Raw genomic sequence first — 24409 nt, 5'->3', positions numbered from 1 at the left:
CAGTACTAGCACCTGAGCGACCCCATTCTCTGCCTGCGCAGGGCGGGACTCGGGCGTGGTTTGGCTGAACAGTGGGAGGACTCTCATTGGTAGAAGGAAGGCCCTGGGCGGTGCCGGCAGGACAAGGGTCCAGACCCGCAGGGGGCGTGGCCAGGGGGACAGCCTGAGCAAGGCCTGCGGGGGGTGGTGGTCTGATGGGTTGGGAGGCGGGTACGGGACGGTGGGGGCGGAGTCTGGGTTGGCAGGTGGTAGAGTCCGGGTCCCCGGCGTCCGGAGCGCTATCTAGCAGGGGCGGGCTCGGGCCGGCTGGAGGCGGGGTCCGGAAGTCGGGGGCGTGGAATCAGGGCCGGACCGGGCCAGCACGAGCTGCAGGAGGGCGGAGCTGCGGGGACGCCTCCGTGTTACCATGGCAGCGGTAACGCAGCGGCGACGCCAGAGAAAGCGCAGGCCGAGTCCAGAATGGCTGGGGACCGAGATGCTGAACCAGACAAACCGGTACTTTGAAAGGTAGGTGCTAAAAGTGACTGGTAACTGGAAAATATTACCACGAATGAACGTCCAGATCGGGTCGAGCGAGGGGGAGACGGTGGGAAGAGAAGAATGAGATGGATTCCTCTCTGAGCCCTGGAGATTCTTAGTGTGCAGTTTCTGTTTTAGACTTCAAGAGTTTAGAGACGAGGGGTATCGCGCTTCCCCTTCTCAGCCTGCACACCTTCCTACCCAAATGTCGCTGACCCTCTGTTGGTCCCTAAGAGGAATTAATCTCTGAAGGTGGGTAAGAGTAGTGAAAATGAAATCCCAGCACAAAAAAAGTTGGTAAGAATAGTATCAACCTCAGAGAGTGCTTGTGAGAATTTAAAGGACTAGCAACAGTGTATAATACGTACTCGAATGTTGGCTGCCACTATCATCATCACCATTATTATTTTACTGGCTTGTTCTCCTTGTGCTTTGGTGCAGACCTAGGTAGTGCAAGTAGATTTATACAATGTGGATCAGGGGGCTGCCGCCACTAATTGTTGGAGCAACTCCCTACCCTATTTTCTTTCTTTTTTACTGGTGCGTTTTAGTTATACATAATGGTGGTATTTGTTGTTACATATCAGTACATGCACCCAATACAACAATATAATTTGGCTAATATCCCTCCCCAACACTACCTCACAACCCCATGGTCCCTTTTCTCTGTTTCACGATCTCCCTTTGCTTTTTATTCTATCACTCCCCACCTTTGTTTTCCTTTTCCCCCTCTAGGTTCCACATGTGTGAGAAAACATTCAACCCTTGAGGTTCTGAGTTTGGCTTATTTCACTTAAAATAATGATGTCAAGTTCCATGAACTTGAAAATGAAATGATTTATTTCATTTTTCTTTATGCCTACCCTATTTTCTATATGTTAGCCTGGGGGTAAAAAAAATTACCCCTAATTCCAAGGTATACTCTGTAAGCTTAAAGTGCTGTATACACATTTCTACATTAGAATATACGTTTTGGAGTTAAGGATGAATTCTGGGAATTAAAGAATAAATGCCAAGAAGCAAAGCTTCCAATATTTCTCCTAATTATCTTCAGAATATACATTATGGCCCTTGGCTGATAAGTGAATGAATGAGGGAAATGGATAGGAGACATTGCTCTTTATTACTATGAAATCTTAAGTAACTGGAATTTGAAATGCCATTGGCATAGCTCGCCCGGCATGCGTGCGGCCTGGGTTCGATCCTCAGCACCACATACAAACAAAGATGTTGTGTCCGCCGATAACTAAAAAATAAATATTAAAATTCTCTCTCTCTCTCTCTCTCTCTCCCTCCCTCCCTCCCTCTCCCACTCTCTCTTAAAAAAAAAAAAAAAAAAAGACCTTAGGCTAGATTTCCTACTAACCTACTAATTACTTTGGTATTTCAAGATGCTTAAGATAGGTTTGGGGGACAGGGCCTGATCCAACTAGTTGTTTTAGCTTGTGGAATTTCTTTCTCTTCCTGCATATTTGCCCATTTCTTTCTTTTCCTATTTTAAGGTGGCTCTGATTTGGCCTTCTGGGGACTCTGAAGATGGGAACTCAAGTGATTATGAGATTCGGTAACTCCTTGGTGCCAGCAAAGCCCTATGTAAGTCTGTGGTGCACTATTGAGAGGAATGTGATGACATTACTGGAATTTCAGGATACTTCTATATCTAGGGGGATTTCTCCACTAGAACTTATATCCTGGAACAGAATTTTTATGTTTGCCTTCTTTTCTTGTTTCTCCTTATGGAAATTCTAGCTCACATAAGCCTTGATTCATTATCTTTTTCTGAAATTAATAAAGTCAGACAAAAGTTGAAAAACTCTAGCAGTTAATAAGAACATATGCATTGTTTAAAAGACATAAAGTTTGACTTAGAAATAACATATATTAATTACAAAATATTTGATAAATATCAAAAAGAAGTTAAAAAAAAACACCAGGATACAAGTTGTCCATCCATAAGTAAACATTGTTCATATTTTGGAATATATTTGTCTAATCTTTTTTTCTTTATAAATGTTCTACATTAGATCATATTATGTACAAGTTTAAATTTTTTTTTCTTCTGGTATTGGAGTTGAACCCAGAATAGTTCTTATTAAGCTGCATCCTCAGCCGTTTTTATTTTGAGACAGGGTCTTGCCAAGTTGTAGAAGCTGGCCTCTATCTTATGATCTTCCTGCCTCAGCCTCCCAAATAGCTGGGATCATAGGCATGTACTACCACACCCAGTTTATGTGCCAGCTTTTTGACTTTGCTTTTTTTTCACCCCATATTTCTTTCTTTTTCTTTTTTTCTTTTTTTACTTTTTTTTTTTTTTTTTTGTACCAGGGATTGAACCTAAAGGTGCTTAACCACTGAGCCCCAGCCCCAGTGCTTCTTTTTTTATTTTTGAGACAGGGCCTGGATAAGTAGCTTTAAGGCCTTGTTAATTTGATAAAGCTGGCTTTGAACATGGCAATCCTCCTGCTTCAGCTGTCCCAGGCTACTGGGATTACTGGTGTGTACCACCATGCCCAGATCACTCCATGTTTCTTTTTAAGTTTTTTTTTTTTAATTGTCAATGGATCTTTACTTTATTTGTTTACATGTGGTGCTGAGAATCAAACCCAGTGCCTCACACATGCTAGGCACAAACCCTACCACTGAGCCACAACCCCAGCCTTCCATGTTTCTTAATAGGAAATTGTTAAAATTTTTGTTTTATTGGGGCTACATATGTTTGGTAAACTTTATAATGGTTGTGATTTTTCTTGACCAGTGCTTTGTCATTGGACTTTTAGATTCTCCAGCCTTGCCTCTCATATTACAAATAAGTAATTTTAAGACAACTTAAAAGGATGTGAACATTTACAATAAGAAATTATCTTGTAAAAGAAGAATTGTGATGTCAGATTTTGTAATTTTTTATACATCCTTTCAGAGCAGTTGGAAGTCAATTGGGAGATAGAGAGATCAAACATAGCCAGGTGCGATAGCTCATGCCTGTAATCGTGCAGCTTTGGAAGCTGAGGCAGGAGGATCTAGAGTTCAAAGCTGGCTTCAGCAAAGCCAGTTACTAAGCAACTCAGTGAGACCCTGTCTCCAAATAAAACACAAAATAGGGTTGGGGATGTGCTCAGTGATAGAGTGCCTCTGTGTTTAATCCCCAATATCTCCCCCTACACATACAAAAAGAAAAATCAAACATATAAAGTAACATTGGCTACTCTTGTAATGTGGAGCCCTAACACATTATGATTGTCAGTGTAGAAGCATGGGAGTATTTATGGTGTTTTCATTGTAGAGAAACTCCAGGGTCACTTCTAAAATGTCCACCAGATGTCGCTATCTTGATCCAATTTTTATCCACAGGATAGCTAGCAGATAACTTGAAATGTGAATTTTAAAAATTCATGTAGAATATATTTGCATATCTGCTTTGGTGCAGTTTATATTAAGCCTTACCATCTGGTGATTACTTTGGCAATGTCTTAGTCTCTCACTATTCTGTCTCACTTTCTTTCTTCTACCCACTTGGTCTGTCACATTCACCCTGTGCACTCTGTTCCTCTGTCCTAATGTTGGGTTCTTAGTTTTACTTGTCCTCCTTTTACTATACTTTCTTCTAGTCTTATTTCTCCCCTTTATGTGTTATGTGCATATGTATGTGTACTTGTCAGTTCTTCAACTTTTTGCTAAAAGAATAGGACCTCTGGCATATGACATAGGTGCTCAACCTGTATTTAATGAATGTTTAATGAAATAAAGCATGAACAAAGAAGACGAAAATATATCAGGACATCAAAAATTATATTTGACTTGAGAATACAGTTAAAGAGACAAAAAGGACTGGTGGTGTAGCTCATTAGTAGAGTACTTGCTTAGTGTGCATGAGGCCCTGGGTTCTATTGCCAGTAAAACAAAACAACAACAACAACAAATACAAATAACAACAACAAAACAAAAAAAAGCCCAAAGAGAGAGGGAGACAAAGATCTATAGTCCTAAATTAACTGTAATTAAATGCTAAATGATACAGTATTGAACATGCTAGATATTAAAAAAGAGGAAGATTCATTCATTCAGTACATATTCTATGTGCCAGACAATATTCTTGGTTCTCGGGATAAACCAATAATAAACTTATAAAATTCCTTGCCCTCATTAATTTGCAGGGGAAGGCTGATAATGGATGAAATGAACAAACAATTTCAATATAGTGGTAAGACTTTTTACAGAAAATCCTTTGGGTTTTAGGCATATCTTTATAGTGGAACTGTCTACACTATGAAAACTGTAATGAAAATTAAACCAAAAAAAAAAAAGGAAAGAAAGAAAGAGGTAAGAGAAAGCTGAATGAATAAAGTTACATTTGAGGCCTGAAGGAGAAGCAGAAGTGAGCCAGAGATCATCTGGGAAACTAGTGTTTGAGACAGATCAAAATCAAAGAGTGCCCAGAAGCCAGGCACAGCAATGCACACTATAATCGCACGTCTGTAATCCCAGTGGCTCATGAGGCTGAGGCAGAAGGATGGCAACTTCAAAGCCAGCCTCAGCAAAAGCGAGGCACTAAGCAACTCAGTGAGACTCTGTCTCTAAATAAAATCCAAAATAGGGCTGGTGATGTGGCTCAGTGGTTGAGTGCCCCTGAGTTCAATCCCTGGTACCCCCCTCCCAAAAAAAAAGAGTGACCAGAGATCAAAATCAAGAGTGACTCAGTAGTAGTGAGTGCTCACCTATCATGTATGAAACTCTGAGTCTGATCCCCAGCACTGCAAATAAACCCAGTGGTCAGAGGAGATTCATGGAAAAAATGAAACTCGAACTAGGTAGGCATAGCGATGATTTGGGTAACTGAAGGAGTGTGAGGCATTCCTGGCAGAGGAATGGAGGTGAAAATGAGCTTGGTGAAACTGTGAGATAGTGAGGAGCTCTAAAACCTGAACAGAATGTTCTGGGGGAGACCTTAAGAGTTGAACACAAAGAATTTATTGATATACTAGGAAAAACGAGTGTTTGAAGATATAGAGCAGCAAAGAGAATGTATTGTCTAAAAAAGATTTAGATGAATGTGGACTGGCAGATGGAAAAGTCTGGAGACAAAGGGAACAGTTTAGGGTTGGAGTATAGCTCAGCGGTAGAGTGCTTGCCTAGCATGTGAGAGGCCCTAGGTTTGATTCCCAGCACTGCAAGACATACATAAATAAACAAACAAATAAATACACAGTTTAGGAGCCAGGACTATTCATAATCTTTGCTGGCAGGTATGAGTCTTTTTGTAGGTCTTTGCTGATACCTCTGAATGTAAATGTAATAGAAGTTGTAAACACATTACTCTCAAGGAATTCAGCTAATATGAGAAAACAGAAGAATGATGAAGAAATTGTTTCAGAAGGTCATTTAATATATTTTCATTGATAATTTTAATTATTTGTTTATTGAAACTGCCTTTCTGCTTCTTTATGGTCATGAATGATTGCCCATTATAGATGTGTTAAATTTCTCATAGGTGTGAATTTCACACATCTTTTACTCAGAAAGAAGTCACAGGCAATATTTTCACCAAATGACAGCTTTGTTTAAGGCTTAAAGTCGTACTTAGGGAAACATGTTATTGTATTTATTAATAGAAGGGATAATGAATGTGTTTGGTAACTGTACATTGGTTCATTCATTACTCATTCATTGATTTATTGAGTACTTTTTATGTAGCAAGCATCCTATAAAAGTACTATATAATGGTTAAAAGCCTGGAATTTGGCTTCACCATTTAGTAGCTATTGCACCTGGAGTAAATTACTTAACTTCCAAACTTCTTGTCCTTCATATTTTAGAGAGAGAGAGAGAGAGAGAGAGAGAGAGAGAAAGACACACACACACACACACACACACACACACACACATTATGGAAATAGTGACCTCCCAAAAAATATATACATATTTGTGCTTAGTATAGGACTTGGCACATAGTGAAATTTCAACTTGCTGTATTACTATTATATTAGATATTTGGATAGTTTTTAGTTTGTGGGGGAAGTGTTTGTCATTATTGCCAAAATAATGCAGGACTGAGGAGACCAGATATAAGTTCAGAAATCAAGTAGCATGGCAGAGATATGCAGAAAGCAGTTTGGGGCAATTCTTGGCTTCTCCCAGGCAGAGTGAATGACAGGCCTGCAGCAGTGGGAGTGGTTCCAGCTAACCAGACTGCTTGCAGTTTTCCCACATACAGGGACTACATGATGTTGATCATTGCCTCTTATTTTCCCAACTCTTGTGTTGCTATCACAACAGGAGCGTAGGGATAATGGAATAATAAATCTTAGTGTTGCTTAGAGCTAATGCTTAGTTCTTGGTTCACTTTCTAAGACAGATCATGATAAGTATAGTGAACATATCTTCCAAAAGAAAAAAAAAGACATCATACGGTCCAACGGGATTTTGTGCTTCTTCCAAGTGTGAAAGGCTGACTATATGTGAATTAATGTGTTTCTGGAACATTTCAATAGTTGTGTAGAGACAATGAAACAATATTTTGAAATCAGACTATCTACACTTAAATGAATTAAAATTAAATACCATTAAAAATTTTTGTTCCACAGTTGCCCTTAGACCCATTTCAAGTGTTCAGTAGCTACATGTGCCCAGTAGCTACTGTATTAGACAGTGTGGATATAGAACATTTCCATTTTCATGGAAAGTTCTAGAATATGTGAATGATAAAGTTACAGACTTTCAGGGAATAGTGCAACCTTGAACCATATTCCCTATAATAAATCTTTTATCAAGTCACTACAATGCTTTCTTGATTTCTCCAGCATGATGTGAAAGGCCATGCACAGGGTCAGGCTCCAAGGCCTTTGATTCAGATCTTAGCTCCCATATTGGCTTGCTGAGTGACTCTGAGCACCTCTCTTAACTTTGATTCCTTTTTATGTAAAATAAGGGAGTTGAGCCAAAATTCAGTTACTTAATAAGTCCTTCTCCCAAAGCTTTGAGCTAATAGGTCTTACTTTGACAAAACTTAAGTTTGAAAAACAGAGATTTCTTGGCATAGATAATTGTCAGTAAGCCTCAGTGTCTTGAGTATTTTCTGTCCAAAGCATGATGGGCTCTTAACCAATCAGAATTCTCTACCTATGAAACCACCAACTGGTTGCTTTGGTTTCACATCTTTATGCATATTAATGTGTTGCATGCAATTCTGTAGAATTGGAAATTTCATACTTATCTTTATAAAGGTCTTCATTGCATTAACATGGGTATGGTATTACCCCACAAATTGGCATAATGGTGCAGGGAATTCTAGCCAGTTAAAACTCGCTAGCTGACTATAAATGGTAGCTCACGCTCAGTTTGATTTGGTATCAGCTTTTCCTAGTCTTTTTTTTTTCTTTCTTTCTTTCTTTTTTTTATTGGTTGTTCACATTACAAAGCTCTTGACATATCATATTTCATACATTAGATTGAAGTGGGTTATGAACTCCCAATTTTACCCCAAATGCAGATTGCAGAATCACATCGGTTACACATCCACAATTTTACATAATGCCCTATTAGTAACTGTTGTATTCTGCTACCTTTCCTATCCCCTACTATCCCCCCAGCTTTTCCTAGTCTTATCCAGAATTGAGTCTACAACATTTAACCTACAGCAGCTGCTCAACACCTGTGCTGGCTCTATGCTTCCTGCTTCTGTGTATTTTTCCAGAAGCATTTTTGTGTTTAACAGACATTCAGACAAGAAATTGCTAATCTGGCTGCTCCAGTATTTTTTTTTTTTCTTAGTGACCTGAAGAGGAAGTCATTAGGTTGAATAAGACTCATTACTGAGTGTTCTTGCTAAGATACTATGGGGGTTTGAGGAGGGAATCTGGCATTCTGGAAAATCATGTGTAGAGTTTTTTTTTTTTTTTCTTGGCAGTATTGGAGATTGAACTCGGGCCTCTCACATTCTAGACAAGTACTTAACCACTAGGCTACATCCCTGGCCTTTTTTTTTTTCTTTTAAAATTCTAGTACAGTGTTTCCCAGGCTGGCCTCAAACTTGTGATCCTCCTGCCTGTCCCCTCAACTCCCCATCCCACATAGCTGGGGTTACAGGCGTGCACCACCACACCCAGCTGAGTCCTAGCTTCTTGAGCTGCCAGTCACTGACCAGCTGTGTCCCAGGGCCTGGCCCTGAATTTCTCTTATTTTTTTTTTTTTTTTTAAAGAGAGAGTGAGAGAGGGAGAGAGAGAGAGGAGAGAGAGAATTTTAATATTTATTTATTTTTTTATTTTATCGGCGGACACAACATCTTTGTTGGTTTGTGGTGCTGAGGATCGAACCCGGTCTGCATGCACGCCAGGCGAGCGCGCTACCGCTTGAGCCACATCCCCAGCCCCTCTTATTTTTTTTAATATATATTTTTTATCTATATGTGGACACAATATTTTTATTTATTTTTTTAATGTGGTGCTGAGGAACGAACCCAGTGCCTCACACATGTGAGGCTGGTGCCCTACCACTGACCTACAGCCCCAGACCTCTCTTTAAGTCTTCACAAGCTGTGTAATCCTTTCCCCCTCTATCTGGGATGGTAAGGTGGAATGTAAGATGGGCATTCAGTCAGCTTCCTGTTTTTCTATAAAAATAAGTTTGCACTGAACATGCAAATGACTAATGTTCTTCAAAATAAATAATCAAGGCTGTGACCTGAATAACCTAGAAATAGAGGGGAATAGTTTTGTTTCCATTGTGGAAGATTTTAGCCCTTTCAAATGCACCAGGGCGTTTTTGTGATTTTTAAATTTTAATTAAAACCTATTTATTAAAAAAAAAAAAACCTCAATAATAAGTATGGGTTTTCTTTCTTTCTTTTGGATACTGGGTATCAAACCCAGGGGCCTTTTACCTGTGAGCTACAGTCCCAGCCCCTTTTTATTTTAAATTTTGAAACAAGTTCCTGTTAAATTGCTTAGGACCTCACTAAATTCCTGAGGTTGTCCTGGAACTTGTATCCTCCTCCCTCAGCTTCCTTGGTCATTGGGATTACTGGAATGCGCCACTAAGCCCAGGCTGGGTTTTAAATTTTAGCAGTTTATCTTTAAAAGAAAGAAGAAACACATTTTGGTTAAGCCTTGGTCATGCTTGTTTACTGATGCTTTTTCTGTGATCCTGTGATTTGTTTAGCACTGTCCTGTTAAATATGTTACAATTAGCGTCACTACCCAAAGTTCTTCAACCCCTCTTTATTTTTTTCTTCCTCTCCTTTCTGCTTCCTCTTATTTTAGCCTAGCCTCACTATACTGTCACATGAAAAAAAGGTTGCTGTTTGCTCTGATTCATTCCCTTTTCCACCCACCTTGTGAATGTGGTGGGGTGCTTGCGGCCTTAAACCAGCAGTGTGTGTGTGTGTGTGTGTGTGTGTGTGTGTGTGTACAATGCACGCTCTCGCCAGCACACCAACTGCAAGCTTGGTGTGTGCGCGTTTGTGTGATTGCAAGCATATGCGCACACTGGCACGCCCGCCTGTGTGTCGGCGGGTGTATGTGTATGTCTGAATGCACGCAAAGCGCGCGCGGATACCGGCACCCCTGCCTGCAAAACTGGTGTGTGTCGGGGTTTGCAGCGCACCCACAAACGTCCATCCCACCGCCCGAAGTGAGAGCGTGTGTGTGTGTGTGTGTGTGTGTGTGTGTGAGACAGAGAGAGAGAGAGAGAGAGAGAGAGAGAGAGAGAGAGAGAGAGAGAGAGAGAGAGAAAGAAAGAGAAAGAGAGACCCGCGCACGCACACGTTAGCCCGCCCGCCTGCGCGCCCGCGGGCTCCCCGCACGAACGCCGAACGCCGGGCCTGGGGCGGCCCGCCTGCAGCCCCTTCATCCAGTGCGCGCCCAGCTGTTTCTATAGGAACCACGGCGGCGCCGGGCCCCTCCGGCAGAGGCCCCCGCGTGAGCATGCCCAGTGCAAACCTCTAGTTTGGCTCGGGTCTAGGTTTCCAGTAAGTGGCATGCGGGACTCCAGAGAGATCCCAATGAGCTGAGCTGAGAGCCTTTGTGTGCAGAGGGAGGAGGCGGCGGCGACAGCCGCCCGGCTGGAGACCCCGCCCGGGGAGCCCCTGGCAGGAACAATGCTAGCCTGCCTGACCCGTGGGAACTTACTGGACGTCCTGCAGGAGGGCTTCAATGAGGTAACTGTCCTGCTCCTCCCACTCCCCAGCTCCCCTCCCCCCACCCCTCGCCTCCCGCCTAATCTCTGAAGGGGTACTTCTTGGTCTCCATCTTCTCAGAGACCCCCACAGCAAATCGTCCACAGAACCTTAGGGGCGCAAAGGTGGTGGGTGTGGTGTGGATGGATGAACCCGTAGAAATCAAAAGGGCTGCTGGCCTCCCGCTAAGCTAGGCGGTGACCTTCCCTGCTCACTTACCTGAGCCCATAGGACAGGACCACAGATTCTGAAGTCATCTTCTTCCAGAAAAGGTGGTCTCCACCCTCCCCCGGATTTCCCTCGGGGAAACCATGAATATATGGCAGAGGTGCCCATTTCTATTTCAGGAGCTAACCAGTTGAGCCAAGAGAGGGGTGGGGTGGCATAGCATTGGTAGAAAGTTTGAGAGAGGGCAGGAGACTGCAGATGGTTTACAGGAAGGCCTTCTCCACATTTGAATCTCTTGAATCCAGGGCAGTAGATTTTTCCATAACTGAGGACATGGTTGAATGAGGAGCTGGGCCCAGTTCAGGGAACTGGCATTCTTCTGTGAGAGCCATTATGGGGGCCTCACTCTATCAGGATGGGCTAGGGCTAATCAAGGGTCATTGTCCCCTCACATGTTTTATCTCATGATCTGTTGTCTCTTCCATCTGATTCTCCTGTGACCCAGGCGATTCTGATTTGAGACCTTTATCCTTTGCCATTTTCCCTTGTTTTGGAACCCCACCTTCTTGGGTTGTTTGTTCTTAGCCCAGCATCCATGAAGACCTTAATCTGTTAATTGTGCCTTCCTTTCTCCTTCTCCTTTTCTTTCCCTTTCTCACTTTCTTCCTTTCTTTCTTAAATTCAAGTTTTTTTTTTAATCAGTTTTCAGTCATATAACATATGAATGCATTCTCTTCTCTTGGTTGGTGCTGCATATTAAACCTAAGGCCTCACACAGGCTAAGTGTGTGCTGTACCACACTGCTCTACCTGCTTATTCCTATTCTTTTCTTAAATGTGAACATTAAGGACAAGGCTAAAGTGCCTTTGGCCACACTGCTCTCCATCCCAGCCTTTTCCCCAGAAGTAACTAGTCTCATGAATTTGTGTATAAGATTTTCTTTCTGCAGCTGCACCACAGGCTCTTTCCTTGATTCCTGTTTCTAATTAAGAAGCCCTGCAGCCTGACCTGCCTCAAAACCTTCCCCAGTCCTGGCCCCTCTGTCCCAGCCTTGTTCCTGACACAGAGGAAATGCTGTCCCAGCCTAACCAACTGAGCTGGAATTTTCCTTTGGCTGAGGTGTATTGCAGCCTTCACTAACGCGCAGAACTTGCATCTGGCCTGCACTTTAGGGCTCCTCATCCTTGTATCATTTCTGTCTGAACACATGTAAGGGGATTGTTAACAAAGAGCTATAGACTGGGAGTTTAAACACAAGAGCCAGGAAGCCTAACTCTTTGAGTGCTTCTGGTATTACTGGTTCCTTTTTTCTCTTTCTCTGTCTTTGGGCCTCCCCTGGTCCTTAGTTGCATAGGTCTGACTCATTCACCAATCATGGCAGAAGCTCCATTGGTCCTCTCATGCCTCTCCCTGTTTCCTGTTTTTATTTTAATGCAGCTCCCAGGTATTTGGACCCACTAAGAGGAGGAACCACCCAAAGCCAGTCCTAGTCTGCTTTCTGCTCATTTTCATTTCTAAACCTTTTAGCTGAAGAACCATGTAAACCAAGAAAATTGACTATCTTTTCTTACTTTCCCTGATCTCCAATTTTTGCAAAACAAGGGAAAAGGGGAACAGTTCTTTCTGTGATGGTAATGGAGTCTTCATAAAACCTCCAGTTAACTTTATAATTAATTCATCTTGAGAATAATGCAATAATGTCTCTTTTCCCTCTCTGATATTTGATTTTTCTACTCATCCTGTAAACTTTTCTCCACCCCCTCTTTAGACTAATATATATCTATTCCCTTCTTTTTTTAAATATTTACTTTTTAGTTTTAGGGGGACACAATATCTTTATTTTATTTTTATGTGGTGCTGAGCGCCAGTGCCTCATGCATACTTGGTGAGCACTCTACCACTGAGCCACAACCTCAGCCCCAACATCTCTTTCCTTTCAGTTAGTAAATTTAAACTGTGAAATTGAATGCATGCTTTTAATTTCTCTGAAAAAATTGACATCATCTAAATAATAGTGATTTGTTAATCTTGAATGGTGAATATTCTCTAAGAAATTCTTTCATGTATATAATAAATTTTATTAAATGTGCACATATAGTATCACACTTAGTGCTACTGAATAATGGTGTGATTGGTAACTTAAGAGTCTGTGGGGCCCTGTTTGACCTACTCCATCCTGTAGGTTGCTAAATCCAGTAATATTCAGTCTCTTTTGCTAAGAGTCATATAAATGTTAGCATCATGTAAGGATGTAAATGGAGATTTAAAAACTAATGTCAGAATACACTTTAATTCCTTTGAGAAACTCTTTCTACTGAGGCTAAGAATACCACACATGTATCCAGCTATCTCCTGGGAATGATCCAAGTATATTTGAAGCTATTCTTCATCACCTAGATGCATTATAGATCTATGTGGTTAGGGCTCTGACCTCATTCTCTGTGGTAGAAAAAAACTGCCACAGGAAACAGAGCTATGACCCTAATTGGTAATTATAAGGAAACCCTGCAGCAGAGAGAAACCCTGCCCTCCGAATCAAAGCTTTCCTCTACCCACTGTTGATCTCTGCTCTCAAACCACATGCCACTATGTATAACTATGCATGATAGAATTTTCTTCTCTCACATTTCCTGCATAGATCCCTGGCCTCTATATGCCAGGCAACTCAGAATTGATCCATGTCATTGATGTCAGTGCAATCTCTTTTATTGACATGGTTAATTTTCACCAAATTAGTCACAAGTTTTAGGTATTTCTGCATTCTGCAAACCACCCTATCTCCTCTGTTTTGGACTTTCTACTTTTTTTGGAGAGAGTACTAGGGGTTGAACCCAGAGAAGCTTAACCACTGAGCCACATCCCTAGCCTTTTATATTTTATATTTTAAGACAGGGTCTCACTAAGTTGCTTAGAGCTTCACTAAGTTGCTGAGACTGGCCTCAAACTCTCAATCTTCCTGCCTCAGTATCTGGGATTACAAGTGTGCACCACTGTGCCCAGCTCCGTTTTGGAGAGCTGGGCACAGTTTTATTTTGTTTCTGTAGTTCACACTTTCCCAGTTTTGCATCTGCCTAATGTTATTTGTTTTCTATGGCACTTGATATTGGTGGTGTTATATGAACATTGGTTTATATGCCAACACGAATTTATGCCCAGTGTTTTTCTAAGGACTGAACTTGTCCCCACCATTTTTGTCTTGTTCTTTTCTTTTCCCTCCCTCCCTCCCTCCCTCCCTCCCTTCCTTCCTTCCTTCCTTCCTTCCTTCCTTCCTCTCCTCCTCCTCCTCCTCTTCCTCCTCTTCCTCCTTCTCCTCCTCCTCCTCCTCCTTCTTTTGGTATTAGGGATTGAAGCTTTTTATTTTTCATTTTGAGACAGGGTTTCACTAAATTGCTGAGGTTGGCCTCAAACTTGCGATACACCTGTCTCAGTCTACTGAGTAGCTAGGATTATAGTTGGTGCTTTTTCTAGATTTCCACCACACCCAATCTAAGGACTGAACTTTCTATAACAGACTTTGGGTGGATGCAATGGCACACACCTATAATCTCAGCTACTCAGGAGGCTGAGTTAGGAGGATTGCAAGTTTGAAACCAGGCTGGAAAACTTACCAGGATGCTGTCTCAAAATAAAATAAAAAAATAAAGGGGCTTGAGGTGTAGCTTAGTGGTAGAGCACTTGCCTATCATGTATGAGGCCCTGAGTTTAATCCCCAGTACTGGGAGAAAGGAAAAAAAAAATGAAAAAAGAAGGAAGACTGGTGCTTGTGAGAAGATTTTAATGGACCTGAGATTGTAATATGGTTTGGTCAAAAGCATTCATTGTTGTGAATCAGTTGTGTATCATTCATTCATTTAGATATTCAGTCATTTATTGATTGGGTGAGGGAATAGGTAAAATAATTGAAAATACCCAGTTCCTGCTTTCAAGGAACTAGAAAAATCATAATAGGATGCTCACTATGATAAATGTTATAAAAACTAATGTTTGTGGGAGATTGTGGAGATATCATGTAGTTAATGTAGAAAAAGCACCAAATATTTACCAACCTTCTTGCTCACTGAGCCCAGATGTTTTTCCTCCTTGTCTGGCATTTGCATGTAAGCAGTCACTCACCAGACATTTGATGAATTACTATGTTTGCCAGGCACTGTGCCAGGCTCTAGAAATAGAAGTCAAATAACAAAGTCTGTGCCCTAATGAAGCTCACAAGCCAATAAAGATAAAAAAGTAAATGTTCAAAGTATCATACTTGGGAAAATTGTGGTCATACAGATATCTTGTTTGTGAGGAAGAGTGAACCCGTACCAAACTGTGTCGTGAATGTTCTGAGAGGCTGAAATTTGTGGGAATAGTTTATGAGAAGGTTAGTTGACAGGAAATCAGTTGTCTGAGCCTTAACATTTTGAACATATGGCTTGGCAGATCTTCCCTACCAATTTTCCTCTTAGCAGAAAAGTATAAATTGAAATCCCACATTAAGATTTATCTGCTTGGCCAGCCATGGTGATACACAACTGTGGTCCCAGCTGTTTAGGAGGCTGATGCAGGAGGATCACTTAAATCTAATTTGAGATGAGATCCTACCTCAAGGAAAAAAAAAAAAAAACTCATCAACTTGGATGTTTCTGAGAAAGACAGGAAAAGCCATTATCTGGCTTTATCCCCATAAGGGGAACATTGAGTGAGAAAAAGGATTGGCAGGTGGAGCAGCTGCCGCCAACATCCCTCCTGAGTGCCTCATGCCTTCTGTGGAGTAGCATTGCAACATTGAGCCAGCTAGAGCCTTTCAGACATTTCCACAACGAAAAATTAACGGCCTGTTAAGTTTTTAATGTTAACAAAGCACCACCCCTCAGCCACCTCCTTTTTTTTAAATCCTAATTTCTCCTCTCCCCGCCTTGGCTCATTGGCTTTGTTCCCAAAAGAGTCAATGCCAGTTTAACAGATGCTCCTTGGCCACAGGCTATCAGGCAGCTTTGTGTTCTTCGTGCTGAGTGATGGGCTGGCCAGGCTTGTGGAGCAGTGATAGGGCACTGTAGCTGGGTGCCATTCTCCCAGGCAGTTTAGAGGGTCTGGGGAACATGTAAAATGCTTCATCTGCTACAACAGGCCTTGTTCTCTGGGTTGTAAGGACCAAAGTTTAAACCATCACTTTCCTTAAAGCATTTCTGTGTTTGTTATCCCCTAAACTAGTTCCCATTGAAGTGGTTATGGATATAACCTTCAGTGCCAGGTGTGGTAGGGGGATAGAGGACCAATGTCAAAGCCCTAATGTTGGGCTCTATGTCCTTTTTCTAGGATAAGGAACAGCCAAGAACATAGAGATACCTCATTCCTTCCTTCCTTCATTCTCATGCATTTATCGAGCACTTTCCTTGTAACATGTACTTAGGAAGGAACAGAAAGTGTTTTGGGAACTTAAAATGATAATTTAAAAAAGTAAGGTAAGGAGATGTGTTTTAGTCAGCTTTTTTTTTTTTTTTTTTTTTTTTTTTTTTTTGTTGCTATGACTAAAAGACCTGACAAGAACAATTTTAGAGGAGGAAAAGTTTATTTGGGGGCTCACAAATTCAGAGGTCTTAGTCCATAGAAAGCCAGCTCGTTCCTCAGGGCTGGAGGTAAGGTAGAAGTCATGACAGAAGAGTGTGAGGGAAGCTACTCATAAGATGATCGAAAAGAAGGTGGAGGGCACTTCACTCGCCAAATATAAAATATACATCCCAAAGGTATATTCCCAATGCCCTCCTGCTCTGGCCACATCCTATCTGCCTTTAGTTACCATTCAGTTAATCCCATCAAGGGATTAATTTATTGATTGTGTTAAGGATCTCAGAATCCAATCATTTCACCTCTGAATGTTCTTGCATTGTCTCATGCGTGAGCTTTTGGGGGATACTTAATACCTCAACCATAATAAGATGCTATCTTTCAGAAAATCATTAGCTCTTCACTTTTGGATACATTGTGCTTTGACCTCTGGGCTTAATACTAATATGAAGAGCCCTGTTCCATATGAAAAAGCAGAAATTTAAGCTTATTTTTACTTGTGAACTTTATTTTTCTTTATTTTTACCTTACTAGCCCTCAAGTACAATGAACAAAGACCTTTTCCCGGTTCAATAAAAAATTTAAAAGACTTAATAGAAAAGAAATACAATATTGTGTTCTTTAAACTGGCTTAATTTAGGCCAGTCATAACTTAAGGTTTCCAAACCTGTCCTTCATTTCTCAGCAACACCCCCCCTGCCCCAATGCAATATCTGCTGCGGGAGGGTCCCAGAGTTCTAAACTAGTGTCTTGTTTCACTGTAGAACTAAATTCCTTCCTGTACCATTCATGTCTGCTCCAGATGTCTGAAATCACGTTTTTTTTTTTTTTTTTTTTTTTTTTAGTTGTAAATGAACACAATACCTTTATTTATTTATTTTATGTGGTGCTGAGGATTGAACCCAATGCCTCACATTTGCAAGGCAAGCGCTCTATCACTGAGCCACACCCCAGCCCTTAAACAATTCTTGAAATTGCTTTGTCTTTTTTTTTTTTTTTTTTGGTAAATAACTAAAAGAGACAAATCACTAGTTAATACAACTAGAAAGAAAAAGGAAGAAAGCACAAATATACAAAATAGCCAGGTGGGGTGGCACATGTCTGTAATCCCAGCGGCTCGGCTCCAGAGGCTGAGGCAGGAGGATTGTGAGTTCAAAGCTAGCCTCAGCAGAAGCGAGGAGCTAAGCAACTCAGTAAGACCCTGCCTCTAAATAAAATACAAAATAGGGCTGGGGGGGCTGGGATTGTGTCTCAGCCGTAGAGCACTTGCCTAGCAAGTGCAAAGCCCTGGGTTTGATCCTCAGCACCACACAAAAATAAATAAATAAAATAAACGTATTGTATCCAACTACAACTAAAAAAAATAAATATAAAAAAAAAAAAAAAACAGGGCTGGGTATTAGCTCAGTGGTCGAGTGCCTCTGAGTTCAATCCCTAGAACCTCCCACCCCACCAAAAAACCCCACAAATATACAAAACAAGTGACAATGGAAAAGAAACTGGAAAAAAAAATTACTAGACTTATTAAGCCTCTATGCAAATACATTTAAAAACTTTGATGGAATAGATAATTTCCTAGGGAACTACTGATTACCATAATTGGTAGAAATATAAAATTTAAACAGACCAATTTCTGAAGAAGAAATAGAGAACATTAAGGGAAGTATTTCTCAAGAAAAGTAGCAGTCCCAGATGATTTCATAGGACAATTCTTTCTTTCTTTTTTTTTTTTTAGAGAGAGAGAGAATTTTTAATATTTATATTTTAGTTCTCGGCGGACACAACATCTTTGTTGGTATGTGGTGCTGAGGATCGAACCCAGGCCGGACGAACGCCAGGCGAGCGCGCTACCGCTTGAGCCACATCCCCAGCCCCATAGGACAATTCTTTTATACTTTCAACTACTGTAATATTCTATAAATTATAGAGCACTGAAAATGAAGGGAGTGGGGCTGGGATGTGGCTCAAGCAGTAACGCGCTTGCCTGGCATGTGCGGGGCGCTGGGTTCGATCCTCAGCACCACATAAGATGTTGTGTCCATCGAAAACTGAAAAATAAATATTAAAAAAAATTCTCTCTCTTTTTAAAAAAAAAAAAGAAAAAAGAAAAAAAAATGAAGGGAGTGTTCCCAACTGCTTTTGTGAAGCTAGCATAATATCAATATCTAAATATTATAAAGACTGTAAAAAAACTATATAATATTATTTATGAATATCCATAGAAAAGTCCAAAATATATAGCATTAATATAGTACTAATAAATATTTTATTATTGAAAAGAATCCAACACTACATTAAAAGTACAATTCACTATGTGTGTGAGACTAATTTCGAGAATGCAAAGTAGGTTCATTATAAGGAAATCCATTAATATCATGTACTGCATCAATAGGTCTCAAGAAAAATAATCCCAAAATTATTTTCATAAATGCTGGAAAATCTTGCCAAAATCAACATCCATTCTTTATTGAAAACACTTGAGAAAATAGAACTCTATATTTAAAAAAAAATATTTTATTTATTTATTTATTTATTTTTATGTGGTGCTGAGGCTCAAACTCAGTGCCTTACACATGATAGGCGAGCGCTCTACTGCTGAGCTATAACCCCAGCACCCCCACCATAGATACTTTCTTAACATGATAAAAAATTATATATAACTTGTAGTACCAAAACCAGTAACTTACTAAATTGGGCAATATTGCAAGTGTTTTCTCAAGTCTAGAAACAAGGGAAAGATGCCCAATATTTCCACTATTATTCAACATGTACCAATTATATAAACCAATACTATAGACCAACAAAAGCAATTAGTGTACATGGCTGAGTAAAAAGAAAACTTTATCTTTTGTAAATGATATAATAATAATCTTGGAAACCACAGAGAATCAGTAATAAAACTCAAACAATAAAAGGTAATGTAATAGGATGTAGAATCAATGTATGCATAGACTTCATGTATATTATATTAGATAATGTAATTGTAGGGAGAACCTCATTTGCAATTGCAACTAAGAAGATTTAAATACTTGAGAATGAACTTAACAAGAAGTGTACGAAATTTGCAGGAGGAAAATTTAAAACATTTCTGAAAAACACACTTTAACAAATGGAAAGATATCCCCTGTTTTTGAATAGGAATACTCTATATCATGTCAGTTCTCCCTAAGTTAATTTATAAATTTAATAAAATCCCAATAAATATTACAGCAATTGTTTTTAGGAAATTAGACAAAATGATTCTGAAGTTTATATGGAGAAATAAACAAGAATATAAGAAAAGAAAATTTTCAGGAGAGAGAAATCTAGCCCTACCAAATGTTAAAATAAGCTTCCTGTAATCCCAGTGGCTCAGGAAGTTGAGACAGGAGGATCACAAGTTCAAAGCCAGCCTCAGCAATTTAGCAAGGTGCTAAGGAACTTAGAAAGACCCTGTCTCTAATAAAAATACAAAATAGGGCTATGGATGTGGCTCAGTGGTCCTGTGCCCCTGAGTTAATCCCCAGAACTCCCCCCCCCCCCCGCCCACTCCAAATGTTGTAGGCTATCTGACACATTATGATACTGGTGCATGAATAGACATAAACAAGTGATAACAGAATAGAAAGCCCATAAGAAGGCCCAAGAGCTTAAGGGAATTTAGTATATGATAAAGATGACATCTCAAATCATGAAGATAATGAAGTACTTTTTAAAAATGGTGTTGGAACATCTGGTTAGCCATTTGGAAAAAACTTGTATTCTTATATCATATACAAGAATAAACTCCAAATGGATCAAAGATCAAAAATCTAAAAATGAAATCATCAGAACTGCAAAAGATGGATAAAATTTTCTTTCATTTCTGTGTAGGGAAAGATTTCTTGACAAAGACTCAAAATTCAGAGAAATAAAATATCAGTAAGTGTGGTCTTAATAAAAACAAAAACAAAAACAAAAAAAACCCTTGGGCTGGGGTTGTAGGTCAGTGGCAGAGTGCTTTCCTAGCACATGTGAGGCACTGGGTTCGATCCTCAGCACCACATAAAAATAAATAAGTAAAAAAAGGTATTGTGTTTATCTACAACTAAAAAACATTAACAACAACAACAACAACACCTTTTTATTACCCAACCCTATCCCTTGAAAAAACAAACAGCAAACAAAACACCATAAACAAAGTGACAAAGCAGCTCACTAACTGGGAAATTTCTGCAGCATATATTGAAAGCAAAGGGCTAATGTTCTTAGTACATAAAGAAATCTTAAAAATGAGGGGCAGAGAACCAGAAACTTCAGTAGAAAAGTGGGGAAAAGGGACAATTCATAGAGATATAAGAAAAATGAAAGCTGAAGATGTAAACAGATTTCAAAACCTGTGAAAAGAGGTTCAAACTTATTATAATTAAAAAATGAAAATATAAACAAGGAAATATGGGAAATAAGGAAATGTGTATCTGATTTCTCCACAGATAAACTAGAAACAGATGAGATTGGTTTACCTACCAGGAAGTGGACGGGAATGGGGCAAAGAATGGAGAAAATGGGTGGGCTAGGAAGAAAGTGACATTAATATAAAAAATTATTATTATTATTTGGCAGTACATATGGGATTAAATCCAGGGGTGCTCTACCACTGCGCTACATCGCTAGCCCTTTTTATTTTTTATTTTGAGACAAGGTCTTACCAAGTTTCCAGAGACTGCCCTTGAACTTGTGATCCTTTTGCCTCAGTCTCCCGAGTAGCTGGATTACAGGCCTACATCTCCACACCCAGAATGACTTTTTTTTTATTTAATAGTTTTGACTTTTAGAGCCATGTTTTACCTACCAAATATAAATAACTAAAATATAGCCGAATGTGAGGAGAACCCAAAATAGACTATTAACAGTAAAAATTGAGCCTAACTGTACTACAATTAAATAACAATCACACTGAAAGGGATGGAAAGGAAAAGAACTAAACTATGTAACGTTGAAATCAGTACTTTGACTATATGCTGCAAGGCTAAAGACGAAATACTATATAAATTCTGCTTTCTGATTAGTACATTTATTTTTCACAAAGGAATAGGTAAAACTATTGTGTCTATTCTAGAATTGAGCAAATAAGTAAAAATGGGTAGTGAGAATCAGGTTTCTGACTGTTGGAGAAAGGAGTTAAAAATAAAATAAAAGATGAACCGTGTGGTGCTAAGTTAGAAGAGGTATTGGTATAATTTATGGTATAAATTATATGATCATACATATAAACATGTACACACCATATACACACATACATATACATATCTATCAAGATAGGTAGATATAGTATGTGTATATATATATTTTTCTAATTCCATCTGCTGAGAGGACCTAAATTGCTATCCCAGTAACAGTTGAGCGTATGTTATATCCAAATCTTGGTTTCTAAAAACTATTCTCCAATAAAAGAAACCAGAGTTCTTTTGAGAAATAGCTAATTCTAGAACTGGGACAGAAAAAGTAAAAGATGAGGAGTCAGGAATATCTTATGATGCAAGAAAGTAAGGAAATGTTCAAAAATGATCCAGAAACCTCACTGGGTGTAATTTCCAAAAGAATTGAAATCAGGATCTTGAAGAGATATTTGCACACACACCGCCCATAGCTGCATTACTCCTAGTAACCAAGAGGTGGAAGCAACCCAGTTGTTCATCAATGAATGAATGGTAAACAAACTATATAGTGTATGATCCAGGGGAATACTGCAGCCTTAAAAAGAAAGGAAACTCCTCATATGCTTCAACATGGATGAACCTTAAAGGCATTATATTAGGTGGAATATGCTAGTCACAAAAAGACAAATAGTATATGATTCCTTTTATGCGAAGTACCTAAAGTAGTCAGATTTGTATAGACGGGTAGAAGATGGTTGCCAGGGACTAGGGGGAGGGGAAAATGTGGAGTTGTTCTAAAGGTATACAGTTTTAGCATTACAAAATGAAAAAGGCCTATAGATTTATTGCAGGACAATCTGAATATACTTAACACTACTGAACTGTATACTTAAAAATGGTTACGTTGATAAATTCTGTTTTTTTTTTTTAAATCACAAAAAGAAATGATCTGGACGTGTGGTAAGGATACAGGAATAAACAGGAGGGTGTTTCAGTGGCCAAATCTGAAATAATTTGGGCAGCAACATAAAGAGTTTTAGTAATGGATTAATATAATTTTTGAATAAATTTTAAAAATTATCCATGAGCTCATATTAATATAAATGAGGGAAAAGAGAGTTCATCCTCATGGGAAGAATTCCCAGTAATAGAGAATGAATGATAGAATTAGAAAAATCATCATTTGGGAAACACTATAGTAATAATTGCTGCAGGAAATAAAAATCAATGGATCTTAAATTTAAAATGAATGGGGAAAAGTAATGATGAGAAAAAGTATATTTGCATAATCTACAGCATCTTCCCACAAGATGTTAATTACAAAAGGAAAGATAGCAGCTTTACAATAAAGAAACCTACTAGGCACTACTTTAACCAAGCCATCAAAGCTAACCTCATCAATAATGTGATGTATTGGCATCATGTGGTTTATGAGATGATGCCCTCAGAAGGACACAGTATTCTTACCAAAAATCTATAACATGAATTTAATCATGAGGAAACTGCAGAGAAATCCATACTGAGGGACACTAAAAAATAACTGGGCAATACTCTTCAAAAAATTGCCCATATTATGAAAGAAAAAGACTGACAAACTCTTCCAGATTGGAGGAAAAAAAGGAGACATGACAGCTAAATGCAGTGTGAGATTTTTGGATTGGATCCTGGACCCCAAAAAAGACATCAGTGGGACAGTTGGTGAAATTTGAATAAACCATGAAGAAATGATAAATGTTTGAAGAGATAAATATATTTAAGCCTGACTTAAACATTATGTAATGTATATATGTATCAAACATTACATGATACCTCATTACCATGAATAATTTGTTTTATGTATTAAAAATAAAATGTAAAAAGAAATTTGTATAAGTTCTCTAGTTAAAGGTATTTTGTTGGTGTTAGTTTCCTGTTTTGGTCATTGTACGTGGTTCTGTTAAGATGTAGACAATTTGGTTAGTTAGATAATGAGTATAGGGAACTCTTTATACTGTTTGTTCTTTGCAAGCCTGAAGTTATTTCACAATGAAAAGTTAATGAATTAAAAAATAATACTTGAGGGCTGGGGTTGTGTGGCTCAAGGGCAGAGCACTTGCCTCCCACAATGAGGTACAAAGGAAACTCCTCAGACCTTTGATCCTCAGCACCACATAAAAGTAAACAAATAAAATAAAGGCATTGTGTCCATCTACAACTAAAAAATAAAATTAAAATAAATAAATAAATAATTCTTGAGGGTTTCAAATGACCCCTCAAAGTGTGAAATCAACAGTGTGATCTGGTAGGCAAAGATGAAGGAAGAAAAGAAAAGGAGGAATTGGGGCTGGGGATGTGGCTCAAGTGGTAGCGCGCTCGCCTGGCATGCGTGCGGCCCGGGTTTGATTCTCAGCACCACATACCAACAAAGATGTTGTGTCCGCCGAGAACTAAAAAAAATAAATATTAAAAAAAAAGGAGGAAGAAGAAAAGAAAGAGAAATGCCTTGAATGAGACACTTCATATATATTTTTTACATCCAGAATGTTATATTAGGTTCTAAGTTTATGGTTTCAGAGAGATTAAGAACAGAAGAGCAGGGGCTGGGGATGTGGCTCAAGTGGTAGCACGCTTGCCTGGCATGTGTGCAGCCAGGGTTCGATCCTCAGCACCACATACAAAGATGTTGTGTCCGCTGAAAACTAAAAAATAAATATTAAAATTCTCCCTCCCTCCCTTCCTCCCTCCCTCTCTCTCTCTCTCTCTTTCTCTCTCTCTCTAAAAAAAAAAAAAAAAAAAGCCTAAGGCTTGAGACTTAAAAAAAAAAAAAACAGAAGAGCAATAATTCTTTTTTTTTTTTTTAAAAAAGAGAGAGTGAGAGAGAAAGAAAGAGAGAATTTTTTTTAATATTTATTT

The 24409-nt window shown here is 39.3% G+C and overlaps 1 protein-coding gene across 2 annotated transcripts in view; it reads left to right on the top strand.

Annotated features, from left to right (window-relative positions):
• Positions 1–227: 227 nt before the first annotated feature.
• Positions 228–24409, top strand: part of DIXDC1 (DIX domain containing 1) — a gene marked incomplete at its 3' end in the record, with an annotated part of 79020 nt that continues 54838 nt past the window's right edge. The window contains exons 1-2 of one of the 2 annotated variants that reach the window (XM_081279645.1): positions 228–507; positions 2022–2112. In XM_081279645.1, coding sequence (XP_081135771.1) covers positions 2056–2112 — 57 coding nt within the window. In that variant the 5' untranslated portion in view covers positions 228–507; positions 2022–2055. Of the gene's footprint in view, positions 508–2021; positions 2113–10281; positions 10668–24409 lie in introns of those variants that run through there. The other variant, XM_081279646.1, reaches the window with a different exon arrangement.

This window comes from Spermophilus citellus (genome assembly GCF_964194105.1).
Source record: "Spermophilus citellus genome assembly, chromosome: 2".
Classification (NCBI taxonomy): Eukaryota; Metazoa; Chordata; class Mammalia; order Rodentia; family Sciuridae; genus Spermophilus; species Spermophilus citellus.
Note: the sequence above shows the minus strand (reverse complement) of the source record. Positions and strands in the feature narration are given on the sequence as shown.